General features: G+C 42.1%; 1 protein-coding gene across 1 annotated transcript in view; it reads right to left on the bottom strand.

Annotated features, from left to right (window-relative positions):
- Positions 1-17500, bottom strand: part of LOC311224570 (cadherin-2-like) — a gene marked incomplete at its 3' end in the record, with an annotated part of 162386 nt that overhangs the window by 81027 nt on the left and 63859 nt on the right. Inside the window, exon 3 of the mRNA XM_084309605.1 lies at positions 4965-5194. Coding sequence (XP_084165731.1) covers positions 4965-5194 — 230 coding nt within the window. The remainder of the gene's footprint in view (positions 1-4964; positions 5195-17500) is intronic.

Here is a 17500-nt window from a genome sequence, read left to right as displayed (position 1 = left end):
GAGCGCCATCTGGTGGCCGATCGGCAGATCGAAAAACCGGATGTCAACCTTTAACCCGGCAGGACTCACTCCATATGTGGTCCGGGCACTCGCTAATGTTAGAGAGACTCAGTCTTCACACAGTGAACATCGATCGGTGGAAATAACTCGAAAAAACAACATGATTTGGACGTATATACTATTATACAACCTGGAAATAGATCCGGTATTTCGACATCCCATGATTGAAAACTGTTTACTCCACGCTGATCGCCCAACGGCCCGAGGAGACTGGGGTGAGTTTTAGCGTTATATTCTAACGTGTTCTTTACTAACTGCTATGATGAACATATGACCCACATTAGATGAATGGTATAATGTTGCCCACGGAATTATAAACGCCCCCTCGCCCATCCGGTCAACATCAGATGACGTGTAGTAAATTCTAGAAGTACGTCCAATTGAAATTTTTTATCTCGCACAGATTCCTACCAAACTGTATTTCATCATCAATATAATGCATTTGGGGCTATAAATCACATTCTGGAGAAAGCTGCAGAAAGAGATGAAAACATACTTATACTTTAGACCATATTTTAGTATGAATATGTGAATGAAAAAGTTTAACGTTGCTACACCATGAACAATACATATAGGACCTTGAATGGGCCCTAATAATGGCAATCTAGCAATATAATTTAAAAAGTTATAGCCCTGCAAAGAAGGGGAACTTCTCCATGTTAAATAGAGCTGGCAACGGATGGTATATCATGAATTTAACCGTAGGCAATCAAAGTGTTAATGCTCACTTTTCCCACATCAATGACAGAGCTGCTGTTTAATAATATTGTCGCGTTGTGGAAAGCAGGATGAGAGAGCGTAGATTTCAGTGTGTATCATTTAATCATTTATCATTTAACATTTGAAAGGCATACATTGTTGTCATACAGAAGTACAGAATACTTTTATCCAAAATGCTTCTTACTGTTACTGTTAGAGACTGTGCTAGACAAGATAAGTATGAAATAAAATAGTATAGCATAAAATCTACGCTCTCTCATCCTGCTTTCCACAACGCGACAATATTATTAAACAGCAGCTCTGTCATTGAAGTGGGAAAAGTGAGCCGTATTGTATATTAGTACATTGCATAGTATATTGTATGGTAACTCAGTTACTTCTATTCTGCATCGAATATTGTACATATGTCTATACTGAACAGCGTGACCTCTATTTTTACTTCTATTTTACATGCTATACTATTTTATTTCATACTTATCTTGTCTAGCACAGTCTCTAACAGTAACAAGAAGCATTTTGGATAAAAGTATTCTGTACTTCTGTATGACAACAATGTATGCCTTTCAAATGTTAAATGATAAATGATTAAATGATACACACTGAAATCTACGCTCTCTCATCCTGCCTTCCACAACGCGACAATATTATTAAACAGCAGCTCTGTCATTGAAGTGGGAAAAGTGAGCATTAAACAGCTGTTAAATGATAAATGATTAAATGATACACACTGAAATCTACGCTCTCTCATCCTGCTTTCCACAACGCGACAATATTATTAGATGGCGCGACAATATTGCTCTGGCGTTGAAGTGGGAAAGCGGCAGTGAAGTCTGCCGCTGCCGCGGGGGCGTGCCACGGCGTGTCACGTGGCCGTCGCGGCCAATCAGGCGAACCCGGAAACCGAAATCCGACTAAATCCGTTGCGGAAGTGATACACGCTTCCTGGCAGGTTCTGTGGGGGTTCAAAGTTCAGCGTTCTGAATGAATTATTTCAATAACTGTTATTATTCTGGATAATAAGCCACAAAAGGTAACATTTTTGACAAATATTGAAACACAGTTAGTTTCTCCTCCCTATTGTTAGCATGTAGCAACAATTAGATCTGAAATTAGTTTCAAAATGGTTGCACTGTGGTGAAAATAAAAAGGTACAGTAAATTACAGTAGATATCATTATCTGTTCTTATTCACGCCTGGTGATACTAAATCCAAATTGAACTCGGGCATTTGAAAGATAATATATGTATATATATATAAATGTGCGAAATGGCTATAATAAGGTAATTTATAAGCATAATATTCTATAATAATATTTCAAATTGCATTGGTCCGGATGGGAGAATTCAGTACTGTATCTACAGAACCTTCGGTTTAATCATCTTCCCTTTATTAATTTCCTTCGATTTTTTTTACACATGATCTCAAGAGGGTATTGAACAAGATCAGTGGCAGTTTTTAAAGTTTGGTCATTATTATCATGGTGTTATTCACTGTCAAAGATGCAAAGAAAAATCATAATTCATATTCTCCTTTGTTTCATCACAATTTAAGCAAGCCTAGTAATAGACAAAATATTTCTGACACTGTGAATACATTCCCTGAGGTCCATAGATGTCCCTAGATATCAAGAATATGCAAAGAACCTTGTAGAAGTGGAGCAATATTCCATTTACCTAGGTATATATTTTAGGCGAAAATATTCCATGGGTGGAACAGGTTAATGACTATCATAGTAAACATATGCTTTGAATTAGTACATGAAAGCAAAAATACATTGCAAGTATACTCTTGGTTATACTTATATATGGGTAGAAATATACTTTTAATATACAAAAATATACGTTCAGTATGGAAAAATAATTACCACCAGGGCACACCCACGTTTATTCCAATTTTCTGTACCATCCTTTCCTTTCCTCTTCTCTTCTCTCCTCTCCTCTCCTCTCCTCCCTCCCTCCCCTCTCCTCTCCTACAGTCTATTCCACTCTAGGTATAGTGTGCTGTATGATGACAATACATTTGAATAGGGATGCCCCGATCGATCGGCCAGCGATCGGTATCGGCCGATATTCAGTATAAATATGAGATTGGTGAATTCCGATAATGCTTTATTTTCGCCGATCGTGAAAACCGATCGATGACATGGAAAACATGATCCAATTCTCTGCGGAGTTCTCACTCGCTCTTCTCTCACAGCCACACAGCTGCTGCACGTCTTGCCCCTCCTCCTCCTCCTCCCCCTCACAGACCCGTCATGTCAACAAACCCTTTGGACTACTTAAAATAGACTCCCCCTTCCACCTGATGGACACATACTATGTACCTATTTATTATTTATATACATACAGAACTGCTCCACATGGTTTTTAATATATCATGCTTTAAGTACTGTAGTTTTAATGTAGTTGGTGTTTTTTTATATAGTGGTCTTTTTATTGTAGTTTTAACAATTTTTTTATATATAGTGGTGAGTGTCTATGTATTGTTACTGTATGTTTGTCTTTCAACCACTGCACAAATGAAGTTCCGAAAGGAAAATAAAGTAATTTGAAGTTTGAAGTTGAAGTTACGGCAAGAGTCGAGTGGATGAGCACCTCAGAGCTCCTCTTTCAACATAACAAGCATTAAACAAAATGGCCCAGTCAACTATTCACTTTTGTTTAATACATGAGGCGTTGTCTAATGTTATCTAGCTACTGATAGCTCCTGATATCAACGTCTGATATCATCAGTTTGGCATTAGTTGTGCTGGCTAGCATTGGCTAACTAGCTATCGCTCGTGAGCTAACGTTAACTACCTAGCTAACGTTACTGTTTAAACAAAACTACACAGTCAACTATTCACTTTAGTTTAACACATGATGCATTGTTTAACTGGCTAGCTACTGATAGCTCCTGATATCAACAAATGCGCATTTCAGTTTAAGAATGATAGGGATGCGCCAGCATGAGACCTTAACGTTAGCTCACGTTAGCTCACTGTTTTAACGAAATGACCCAGTAAACTAAATAGTTCACTTTATTTTAATACATGATGCATTGTCTAACGTCATATAGCCGGCTAGCAGTAGCTACAGATAGCTCCTGATATCAATGTCTTATAACATAATTGACATTTTTCATTTTTGCAGCTGAACATTGGCTAATTAGCTATCATGCTTCACAACAACACTGCGAAGATGGCATGCTGAATGTGGGAGCATGTCTATGTTCCCCGGGTCCTATGTTCCCCGGGTCCTATGTTCCCCGATTGATTGATTGATTGATTGAAAATTAATCCTATTAATTTAGACCACCAGCCCTGATTCCAAACTCTAACCTTAACCAACTTCGAAAGAGGGCCTAAGCTTAACCAGTTCGAAACAAGGCGGACATTAATAATTAATAAAATAATAAAAATTAATAAAATGTTCAATCAATTAATCAATCAACTGGGGAACATAGGACCCGGGGAACATAGGACCCGGGGAACATAGGGATGATCCCCTGGATGTGATTTGACCAAAGCAGAGTATACACACAGACAGTGGAGCTGTTTGCAGATAGCGAGCATTTTGACTTGTTGCGTGGTGGCGATGTCTCGCAGATAATACAACTACAAGTATAATTATATAATATATATATTATATATACTTTTTTTTTTATTTATATAAAACGGCCGATATGGCTCATAGACGATCGGTGATCGGTATCGGTGGCAAAAAACGTGATTGGGGCATATTTTAATCTAATCTGTTGCAAAGCGCTTCCTCCCTACCTGTTGAATACGGGGCAATGCCGACCCTTGTTTTGCGCACGGCCCTCGCATTATAATGAGCTGGAGGGGCGTGTCTGTATGAAGTAAATGGGAACGTGCTCCCCAGTTTGTGAATGAGTGACGTACCATCATTCAGGGGTTCGCAGCTGTGATCATGTGGCAAGTTAAGACAACCTCTCCACGTGTTGGTGAATCCGGGGGTAATTGTCGTCGGTTTTTTCTTACGACCTTCCAAGGAGGTTGTCGTAAGAGAAATCTTAAGACAATGTTGGTGAATGAGGTCCATTGTTACTCAGCTGATGGAGTTGTGCCCTTCCTGCTGACTACAGAACTTGTATGTCGCTTTGGATAAAAGTGTCAGCTAAATGATTTATTTTTTTAATGTACCTGCCTGTCTCTGTGTTCTGTGTTTTGTTTAATTCTTTACCTGATTTGAGCCTTGTCCCTTGCCATCGGATCTGATGATGAAGTGGACGTGCATCGTCCACACCTGCTTGGTCTCAGTGTCCCGGGCATGGACTACTAGCGACGCCCTGTTCCTATCCACCAGGCGGAGGGCGCGGCGGGTGTAGACCACACCCCCCTGAGCCACCAGGAAGTCTGCGGCGTCACCCACCTCCAACAGAACGCTGCCCTCACCACAGTCCTCAAAACTCACTGAGAAGAGAGAGAGAGAGAGAGAGAGAGAGAGAGAGAGAGAGAGAGAGAGAGAGAGAGAGAGAGAGAGAGAGAGAGAGAGAGAGAGAGAGAGAGAGAGATAATTAATTAGAAGACAGAATACATCAATAGCTCCCAATATACCTCTCACATGGCTCCTTGTGGGTTATTCAAAAACGTATCATCCCTGGTTGGACTGGTTGGCTGGTTGGACTGCTAATAAGTCACTGGTTAGACTGCTAATAAGTCACTGGTTGGACTGCTAACAAGTCACTGGTTGCACTGCTAACAAGTCACTGGTTGGACTGCTAACAAGCCACTGGTTGGACTGCTAACAAGTCACTGGTTGGACTGCTAACAAGGCACTGGTTGGACTGCTAATAAGCTGCTGGTTGGACTGCTAACAAGGCACTCGTTGGACTGCTAACAAGGCACTGGTTGGACTGCTAACACGCCACTGGTTGGACTGCTAACAAGCTGCTGATTGGACTGCTAACAAGCTGCTGATTGGACTGCTAACAAGCTGCTGGTTGGACTGCTAACAAGCTGCTGGTTGGACTACTAACAAGCTGCTGGTTGGACTGCTAACAAGCTGCTGATTGGACTGCTAACAAGCTGCTGATTGGACTGCTAACAAGCCACTGGTTGGACTGCTAACATGCTGCTGGTTGGACTGCTAACAAGCCACTGGTTGGACTGCTAACAAGCTGCTGGTTGGACTGCTAACAAGCCACTGGTTGGACTGCTAACAAGTCACTGGTTGGACTGCTAACAAGTCACTGGTTGCACTGCTAACAAGTCACTGGTTGGACTGCTAACAAGCCACTGGTTGGACTGCTAACAAGTCACTGGTTGGACTGCTAACAAGGCACTGGTTGGACTGCTAATAAGCTGCTGGTTGGACTGCTAACAAGGCACTCGTTGGACTGCTAACAAGGCACTCGTTGGACTGCTAACAAGGCACTGGTTGGACTGCTAACACGCCACTGGTTGGACTGCTAACAAGCTGCTGGTTGGACTGCTAACACGCCACTGGTTGGACTGCTAACACGCCACTGGTTGGACTGCTAACACGCCACTGGTTGGACTGCTAACACGCCACTGGTTGGACTGCTAACACGCCACTGGTTGGACTGCTAACACGCCACTGGTTGGACTGCTAACACGCCACTGGTTGGACTGCTAACACGCCACTGGTTGGACTGCTAACACGCCACTGGTTGGACTGCTAACAAGCTGCTAGTTGGACTGCTAACAAGCCACTGGTTGGACTGCTAACATGCTGCTGGTTGGACTGTTAACATGCTGCTGGTTGGACTGCTAACAAGCCACTGATTGGACTGCTAACAAGCTGCTGGTTGGACTGCTAACAAGCCACTGGTTGGACTGCTAACACGCTGCTGGTTGGACTGATAACAAGCCACTGGTTGGACTGCTAACATGCTGCTGGTTGGACTGCTAACAAGCTGCTGGTTGGACTGCTAACAAGCTGCTGATTGGACTGCTAACAAGCCACTGGTTGGACTGCTAACAAGCCACTGGTTGGACTGCTAACACGCTGCTGGTTGGACTGCTAACAAGCCACTGGTTGGACTGCTAACAAGCTGCTGGTTGGACTGCTAACAAGCCACTGGTTGGACTGCTAACAAGCCACTGGTTGGACTGCTAACATGCTGCTGGTTGGACTGCTAACAAGCTGCTGGTTGGACTGCTAACAAGCTGCTGGTTGGACTGCTAACAAGCCACTGGTTGGACTGCTAACATGCTGCTGGTTGGACTGCTAACAAGCTGCTGGTTGGACTGATAACAAGCTGCTGGTTGGACTGATAACAAGCTGCTGGTTGGACTGCTAACAAGCTGCTGGTTGGACTGCTAACAAACTGATGGTTGGACTGCTAACAAGCCACTGGTTGGACTGCTAACAAGCTGCTGGTTGGACTGATAACAAGCTGCTGGTTGGACTGCTAACAAGCTGCTGGTTGGACTGATAACAAGCTGCTGGTTGGACTGCTAACAAGCTGCTGGTTGGACTGCTAACAAGCTGCTGGTTGGACTGATAACAAGCTGCTGGTTGGACCACTAACAAGATGCTGGTTGGACCACTAACAAGCTGCTGGTTGGACTGATAACAAGCTACTGGTTGGACCACTAACAAGCCGCCCACAGAAGCCGAATTTGTGTGTTTTTTGTTCTTCCTGATTGCACCGCTAGCAAGTGACTGAACTGTTTTCTTCATCTGGTGTTACGACAACTTCCTCCTGGGTGTTCTAGTATGTTGTATGTATGTTACACATACTGCACGCCATGTACTGAACAGTAAGCTATATGTATTATGATACATACTACACATACTGTACATACAAGAAATGAGGACGCAGCCAGAGAGAGAGATTAAGAGAGGGGAAGAGAAGGGAGACAGAGAGTAAGAGAGATAGGGAGGGGAAAATATATTATTCCTAAAATTGCTGCACTTTGTTCATTGATCTGTTGGTCTGTGTAGTAGCTAATACAGGATTTTGCTGCTTAAACGCATGTATAATTTATATTCATTGATTCACTCGTATACCAAAATTCATTTGAATTGAAACATTTAGCTTTTCGCATCAAATATTGATATGCGATTCAAATGTGATTAATTTTGATTAATTAACTATAAAGTCTCGAATTAATTTGATTAACAATTTTTATCGAGTCCCACCACTAATAATAACAGATGAGATACAAAATTGCTGAATTTATAGAAAGATGGTCATGAAACAGTCAATGAGTCAACCATTATTTATGTGTGCAAATTGTATAGTGCATAGTGAATACACACGTATATAATTTGTTTTAATTCCATGACTGTTCCTGTCTGTGTGTGAGTCAGTAAAGCCACAGGCTGCTACAGCAAAAAGAGAGGTAATTTTGTGAACGGAGATTACCAGTTTGCTCACCACCCACACATGAGTGATGAGTGATCATGATGACTCATGGCATCTGTCAACACCCGGAGATGCCCAGAACTCTGGCAAAGATTGCATTTGTTGATATTGGGAGTTGCTTTCAATACAATCCAACCTCTGGCCAGGAAACTGCCAGAGCTGCAGAGGAGCGGTCAGTGTTTCCCCCTGTATGCACCTAGCAACTCATTTGAAATGCGATTCATCTCTTAGAAACAATATTATTTTGTGCTATGGACACTTCGTATCCAGGTCAATTCACACACTTGTGAGTAAAGCATACTGTATAAACAAGATGATGGCAGCACAATGAACACAAGCACCTGCAGGGCTGTACACTGCGACGAGATGATCGCAAATTGCCCCCTAATTTGGCCGGTGCGAGTGGGAAATAATATCTGGGGGCAAGCTTGCGAGTAGTGATTTCAACCCTTCATTCGCATTTCACTCCTAAATGAATCCATACAAATTGGATAAAAAAAATAGTAAAACATTAGCCTACAACCAGGGCTGTAGTACAGTGCAACATAATGTTGCGGTTGTAATTTCATTAGACAGACCAGCGCGGACCTTTAATATCATGCAATTTAATTGACACGAGCAATGGGCTAACGTTAGCTGCTAATATGACTGCAAGGTATGACACAAGGTATCCATTAGGACTATGCTAAGCTAACTAGCGTTAGCTGCTGCTAACCCTGGAAAACGGTCAAAGCGGACTCCACAACACTAGTTCCATTCGTGAGGAAAGGGGTGGGTTATATTGACAACGCTTGACAACAGAAGTTTAAACATAACTTCATATTTATTGGTTATTCGTTTTTGTATATCATCCAGTTTCGATCTCCATGTGTTAAACTCTTCCTGTTTACATTTGAGTGTGACGTCATCACCTACGGCAGCTTAGACGATCAAAACGCGAACCTAGAACAAAACCCGAGGGGGGGGAAGGGGGGTGGCTGGCTCTCTCGTTCGTTATCGCCCCCCTTCTCTCTCTCTCTCGCTCTCTCTCTACATTCAATGATTTAAAGTAGCCAAACGTTACAGACAGACAGTATAAATACTAACTGGATAGGTGATGATATAAACATTTAATTTCATTATCTGAAATATTCTAAAATCATTAAGTCTGCTATAAGCCATTATCCCTTTGTGTGTGATTATTATTTTCTCACAGTAGTGTGTGTATATATATATATATATATATATATATATATATATATATATATATATATATATATATATATATATATATATATATATATATATATATATATATGTCTGTGTGTGTTTGGCTAAAGTGGATAGAAAACACAGTACTGTGCAAAAAAAAAGGCACCCAAGAGTTTTTATATAAATGGTCTTAGATGTAAATACTTTTTTTTATTAGTGTGTCAGTAGACTACTCTTAGTACATTTTCATTAAATTATTTTTTAAAGCATCTTCATGGTTTAATAATGCAAACATATGTTGCAGGGACTTATTATAATCATCATATTGGCGTGACTGTATGCATCAAAGGGTTAAATCAAGCATTTTTAAGTGCTTTAGAGGAAATGTCAAAATATCGCGATATATATCGTGTATCGTGATATGGCCAAAAAATATCCCGATATCATTTAGAGGCCATATCGCCCAGCCCTACTATAATGGTAAAATAGTTATTAAAAAATGTGCCCCTAAAAAATTTCTGTTAACAGCTGGGAGAACAGAAAATAAATATGAAGAAAGAGAGACTGGAGGTGTTGATTTTGTATATTTGCCATGTTGTTTCACTAAGTTCACAAATTTCAAGCATCAGTGATGTAACATTCAGAATGAATGCTTTTGTTCCAGAAATACGCTAGCTACGTCTGCTAGCCTTAGCTGTTAGCAATGTCAGCGGCCAGCTAGCTCGCTTATTTGATTATCTCACGTTCGCTATTAAGTAAAAATAAAACCATACTTTAGCGTGGGACATTTCAAGCATCAACAATGTAACTTTCGGAATTAATGCTTTTGTCCTGAATATAACGTTAGCCTGCTGCAACTCCAAAATATCTAGCTGTTAGCAATGACAGCAGCCAGCTAGCTTGCTATTAATCGAATAGTTCCCAGTGACTATCGAATAGTAATTGTGTACGTTTTTACCATCCCTATAAGTAAGATGTCAACAAGCAAGCAACGTTAATCACAGATTCAGGGTTATCATTTGCCAAAGAGAAAACAGGTCCTTCATGTGAGTATCACACAGTAACGTTACAGTAAATGCAATCACTTCATAGAAATACGCAAGGAAACACATATCTGTGAAATAAACTACATTTGGAAGTCGCACCTTGGTGGGTTTCATTTCTGTAAACGTATCCTCCATGTTTAAAGTATTCCAGATACGCACTGGTTGTTTATCCTCTTCTTCCTGGAGGCGGTAGGGATGGGTACCGAATTCGGTACTTTTGAGGTACCGAACCGAAACACGTCGGTACTACCGAGTATCGAATCAAGTGAGAAACCGAAAAAAAATTAAAACAAAATAAAAAAAATATTTTGTATTAATTTTTTTTTTACCCTTTTTTTTTTTTTTTACTTTTTTTTTCTTCATGTCAACGTTCACACGCACAATATATGCTTACCTAGGATTTGACTTGATTCAACAACAAAGCAGTCGGAGCAATGACAAGCCGAAAACTGTCGAAATTGTAGTTATTTGAAGTTTGGATTTTTTTTTTTTACGACTGAGGTAGGTAAATTAAATTTCTTGAGACTAAAGTACCGAAAAAAGGTACCGTTGGGTACCGGTATCGATTCACAGGTACCGGTACCGGTACCGGTATCGGTTCAAATGTGAAAGGTACCCATCCCTAGGAGGCGGTGCCGTGTGAATATGGTGAATTGGCTGGTCTTTTAAATTAATGTATATTGTATGTTGATGTCAAGATATGAGAACACTATGACAGGACCCATGGTGATGTTAATGGGATATGGGTAAATTTTCTGAATCACAGCTGTAAGCCTATACATTTAATAAGTAAAACTAATTTGAACATAAACAACATTCTATGAGCCCACAAAGCCACTAATTAATCGTCAAGCAACAACCTACAAAGACTGTAATTTGATGACATATGTCCAGTGTAGGGAGACAGTCGCATGCGTTTATAGATACTGACTGAGTGGTAAATTATGTTTTAGTCAAGAAAATGTCCATTTAAAATTAATTTGTTTAAATGTTCCCCCTTTACCCTAACCCCAACATCACAACTACATGCCTAACCCTAAACCTAACCCTATCCTTACTCTTTTCCTAACCTTATCTTAACCCCTGACTTATCATGCCAATGTTCCTACACAAAAAGATTTAAAAGAATCTGGATATGTTTGGTAGGAAAACAAGGACACACACACGCACGCACGCACGCACGCACGCACGCACGCACGCACGCACGCACGCACGCCACACACACACACACACACACACACACACACACACACACACACACACACACACACACACACACACACACACACACACACACACACACACACACACACACACACACACACACACACACACACACACACACACACACACACACACACACACACACACACACACACACACACACACACACACACACACACACACACACACACACACAGACTCACACAGGGCAGATCCACCCCATGCTGGTCCCGGCATATATCGTAAACGCTCATGAATGTTACATGATAATGTGTTGAAAGAAAAACATCTCCATTCCTCATCTCGAACCCCCCCCCCCCCCTCGCCATGCGAGGGGAACTGGGGCAGAACTAAGCCTTGGGGGAAGGGGATTGGTCGGTTGGAAAGAGGGGGCAAGGGGGGATACAAACTGAATCACCAGCCATAAACAATAGACTGAAGCCACGGTCAATAAGAGTCACAGCGCTGCCTTCCATCAATATGGCCAGCGGGGAAACAGATCCACACGCAGCAGAAACAGCTCGCAACAAATACCCCTTCACCCCCCCTCTCTCTATCCCCCAACCATATATCTCTCTATCTCTCTATCCCCCAACCCTATATCTCTCTATCCCCAACCCTATATCTCTCTATCTCTCTATCCCCCAACCCTATATCTCTAGACCTCTATCCCCCAACCCTATATCTCTCTATCCCTCTATCCCCCAACCCTATATCTCTCTAACAGTAAGAAGCATTTTGTATGAAAGTATTCTGTACTTCTGTATGACAACTATAAAGAAACAAAACTCTATCCCTCTATCCCCCAACCCTATATCTCTCTATCCCTCTATCTCTGTATCCCCATCCCTCTATCCCCCAACCCTATATCTCTCTATCCCTCTATAATCCCCCAACCCTATATCTCTCTATCACTCTATCCCCCAACCCTATATCTCTATCCCTCTATCTCTGTATCCCCATCCATCTATCCCTCCATCTCTCTATCCCTCCATCTCTCTATCTCTGTATCCATCCACCCATCCATATATCCCCCATCCCTCTATCTCTATATCCCCCCATCCCTCTATCTCTCTATCCCCCCAAATCTCTATCCCACAAACTCTATCCTATATCCCCCATCCCTCTATCCCCCAACCCTATATCTCTCTATCCCTCTATCTCTGTATCCCCCATCCTCTATCCCCCATCCCTCTATCTCTGTATCCCCCCATCCCTCTATCCCCCCATCCATCTATCCCCAACACGATATCCCATCCCTCTATCTCTGTATCCCCCATCCCTATATCCCCCATCCCTATATCCCTCTATCCCCCACCCTCTATATCTCTATCCCCCATCCCTATATCCCTATATATATCCCCCAACCCTCTATCTCTCTATCCCCATCCCTATATCCCTCTATCCCGATCCCTCTATCCCCCCAAATCGCTATCCCCCACCCCTCTATCCCCCCACCCTCTATCCCCCACCCTCTATATCTCTATTCCCCCATCCCTCTATCCATCTGTCCCCCATCCCTCTATCCCCCACCCTCTATCCCCATCTCTCTAAACCCTATCTCTCTCTCTCTCTCTCCTCTCTCTCTCTCCTCTCTCTCTCTCTCTCTCTCTCTCTCTCTCTCTTTCTCTCTCTCTCCTCTCTCTCTCTCTCTCTCTCTCTCTTCTCTCTCTCCTCTCTCTCTCTCTCTCTCTCTCTCTTCTCTCTCTCTCTCTCTCTCTCTCTCCTCTCTCTTCTCTCTCTCTCTCCTCTCTCTCTCTCTCTCTCTCTCTCTCTCATCTCTCTCATCTCTCTCTCTCTCTCTCTCTCTCTCTCTCTCTCTCTCCAGGTGTCTGGTGGACCCAGCTCCCCCTCCTTGGCATTAACTTTCTCCTTCATTTGCTGTGTTTATGTGTGCCAGTGATATTCCCCAACAACACGCACACATTCATACACAAACACCACACGCACGCACGCACGCACACAGCGCAGGCACGCACGCACGCACACACCAAAGATGCCGGAGACTAGAGCACAAATGTTTAGCTGTATGTTCAAATACAATGCAGGCAATTACAACTCCCTCTCCAGGTGTGATGGAGCAAATCTAGATATATCTTCACAATTAATATGAAATACACTGCTATGAACTATTGAATAGGTTACATTTAGAAATGGTCTCGTTTTTGTAAATGTCAACAATGTTGAGACCAAACACACCGGCACGTCTGCATGCCAGTTTTAATAGTTATCAGCTGTCAAGCTGTCAAAGAAATGCGAGACATATTTGTCTTTGCGCCGTATCCGAACGTACAGTAAGGCACATCCGCCAATGCGCACATACATCAATGCACGGGGAAGCGAACACACATGCATCCACAGACACACACTCGTGCCAAACACAAACTCTCTGCTGACAGTCTCACCCTCCCATATGGATTACACTGTCTGTATCTGATCAGACCAGCGGCCTCAGGCAGAGAGCAGAGGAAGCGCTAAGCATTTTGCGTCACAGAGAGCAGTCAGCTGTACTATACACACGCACGCACGCACGCACGCACACACGCACGCACACGGAACAAGACACAGAACAAGACACAGAACAAGACACAGAACAAGACACAGAACAAGACACAGGACAAGACACAGGACAAGACACAGGACAAGACACAGGACAAAGACACAGGACAAGACACAGGACAAGACACAGAACAAGACACAGGACAAGACACAGGACAAGACACAGAACAAGACACAGAACAAGACACGGAACAAGACACAGAACAAGACACATAAGACACGGAACAAGACACAGGACAAGACACAGGACAAGACACAGGACAAGACACAGTACAAGACACATAACAAGACACGGAACAAGACACAGGACAAGACACAGGATAAGACACAGGACAAGACACAGGACAAGACACAGGATAAGACACAGGATAAGACACAGGACAAGACACAGGATAAGACACAGGACAAGACACAGGACAAGACACAGGATAAGACACAGGATAAGACACAGGACAAGACACAGACAAGACACAGGACAAGAAAGGACAAGACACAGACAAGACACAGAACAAGACACATGGCTGTGGGCTGCTTTCTACATGGCAGGCCAGTAGAGAGGCTGCTGTGTGGAGGAGTGTAGAGTCTCTCTCTCTCTCTCTCTCTCTCTCTCTCTCTCTCTCTCTTCTCTCTCTCTCTCTCTCTCTCTCTCTCTCTCATCTCTCTCTCTCTCTCTCTCTCTCTCTCTCACACACACACACTAACTAAGAAGATGATGTCAGCACAATGAACACAAGCACCTGGTAAGTTAGTAGGAATGTGCATAGATTTTCTAATATTCTAATAGTTGCTAAATTATAAAAGAAAATCGATTAGTTTATACAAATATCGGTTTGTCAAAAAAAAAACTATTTTCCCTTGTTTTTAACAGCACCTACAATGTGTAGTGTATTGAGAGGGGAGCCTATTAACTGTTACACCGTCTGAACGGCATGATGGGTACAGCTAGCTAACTCCTAACTGACTGACTAACTGAATGTTAGCAATCTGTGGTGCTGAATTTCAATCAATAAAGTACTACTTATATTATATTCATGCTCCACAAAGCCTGCACACACTGGAGAAGCCATCACCTACATGTTCCACAGAGCCTACACACACCTGGAGAAGCCATCACCTACATGTTCCACAGAGCCTACACACACCTGGAGAAGCCAACACCTACTGTACATGGCCCCACAGAGCCTACTAGTGTTGGCAAAAATATCGAAAAATCGATACATATCGATTCTGAATATTTAAAACGGTTTTCAATACTCATTTCCCGAAATATCGATATTTAATTATTCATAATTTTATTTTATTTTAAATTGCATTGTTTATTTCAATACCTGTATATCAAAAAGCAGGGTAGCCGGACCAGCACTCACAGGTTCAATGTTTTTTAATGGCAGCCTGAATAAAAATATTTCAATTATTTCAATACCTGTAATAGTACAGTAGTCCACACACACACACATGTGCATTCAGTTAAGTCGGAATATGACTGTAATACAAACAGTTCAGTTTGTCAGGTACGCCTAAATTCTTATCCCAACGCATGTTTGCTTCCGCGTTCGCGTTTTGCGCTCTGATTGGCCACTGACGTTTCTGGTCGCGCCAATCGTGTGACGGCAAGTTCTTTCGCCGGTTAAGCTTAGGCACTCTTTCGAAGTTGGTTATGGTTAGAGTGTGGATCGTAGGCGTTAGGTAGTTTGCTGCTGGTCGAGGCGGAAATGGGCACGTTACGCGATTGGGCGCACATGTCACATGACCAGAAACGTCAGTGGCCAATCAGATCGCACCAGAAACGGCAGTGGCCAATCAGATTAGCAAAACGCGAAAGCAAACATGCGTTGGGTTAAGAATAGACGCGTCAAGGTACATGCAACACAGATTACAGTGTTACATTTGTCTGCTTGAGAAAATACCATGTTCTGCAATAAAAATGATTGAAGTGAGATGAACAGTTATTTTTAAATGTGTGATCTAAAGATAAACACAGGGTTTTAAAAGTGTTATATTTATCTTCTCTTATAGTACCAGAGAGAAGCTGATGAGAATCAACCAGCAACAAAAGCAAAATTTATAAAAAAAATTTAATATATATATATATATATATATATATATATATATATATATATATATATATATATTAAATATATATATATATATATATATATTATATATATTATATATATAATATATATATTTTTTAAGATTGAACCTTTTTCCCTGTGGTATCGAAAATGGTATCGAATATTAGTGATGCACGATATATCGGCCGCCGATATAATATCGGCCGATATGGCAGTTTTTTTTACACATCGGTATCGGTCCGATATCAAGATAGGGCCGATATTAAAAAAAATATATTTGTTTATCTTTTTTTTTTCTTTTTACATGTTTGGCCTTAAATAGTTTCAAAATATCAGTCATTTCTGAAAATAAGTTACAAAAGTAAAAAAATTATGCGTTTTGGAAAATAGCTCTTTATTTGATTATCATAAAAAAGTGTTTTCTATACAGAGATATCGACATCAGTAAATATCGGTATCGGCCAGAACAGCAATATTAATATCGGTTATCGGTATCGGCCACAATTTTCACATCGGTGCATCGATACTTTTCAAGGTATCGTATCGAAGTTCGAAATTCCAGTATCGTGACAACACTAGAGCCTACATGCACCTGGAGAGACCATCATCTACATGCTCCACAGAACCTACATGCACCTGGAGAGACCATCATCTACATGCTCCACAGAGCCTACATGCACCTGGAGAGACCATCATCTACATGCTCCACAGAGCCTACATGCACCTGGAGAGACCATCATCTACATGCTCAACAGAGCCTACATGCACCTGGAGAGACCATCATCTACATGCTCCACAGAGCCTACATGCACCTGGAGAGACCATCATCTACATGCTCCACAGAGCCTACATGCACCTGGAGAGACCATCATCTACATGCTCCACAGAGCCTACATGCACCTGGAGAGACCATCATCTACATGCTCCACAGAGCCTACATGCACCTGGAGAGACCATCATCTACATGCTCCACAGAGCCTACATGCACCTGGAGAGACCATCATCTACATGCTCCACAGAGCCTACATGCACCTGGAGAAGCCACGCAGCTCAGTGAGGATTATGTTCTTTGACTTGTCCAGTGCCTTCAACACCATCCAGCCTTTGTGACTAGCGGAGAAGCTCATGGTGATGTAGATGGAGAATGGCCTGGTAGCCTGGTGGCCTGGATCACTGACTACCTGGATTACTTTCCTTTTTGTTTCTTTAGGAAATGTGTTTTCAGAGTGCAGTGGCTCAACACCCAACTTTGTCAACAGACCTGTTTCTCTGAGCAGCTGAGCGCTC

This window comes from Notolepis coatsorum (assembly GCF_963971535.1).
Source record: "Notolepis coatsorum genome assembly, chromosome: 3".
Taxonomy (NCBI): Eukaryota; Metazoa; Chordata; class Actinopteri; order Aulopiformes; family Paralepididae; genus Notolepis; species Notolepis coatsorum.
The sequence above is the reverse complement of the archived record's forward strand: the minus strand, read 5'-3'. Positions and strand labels throughout refer to the sequence as shown.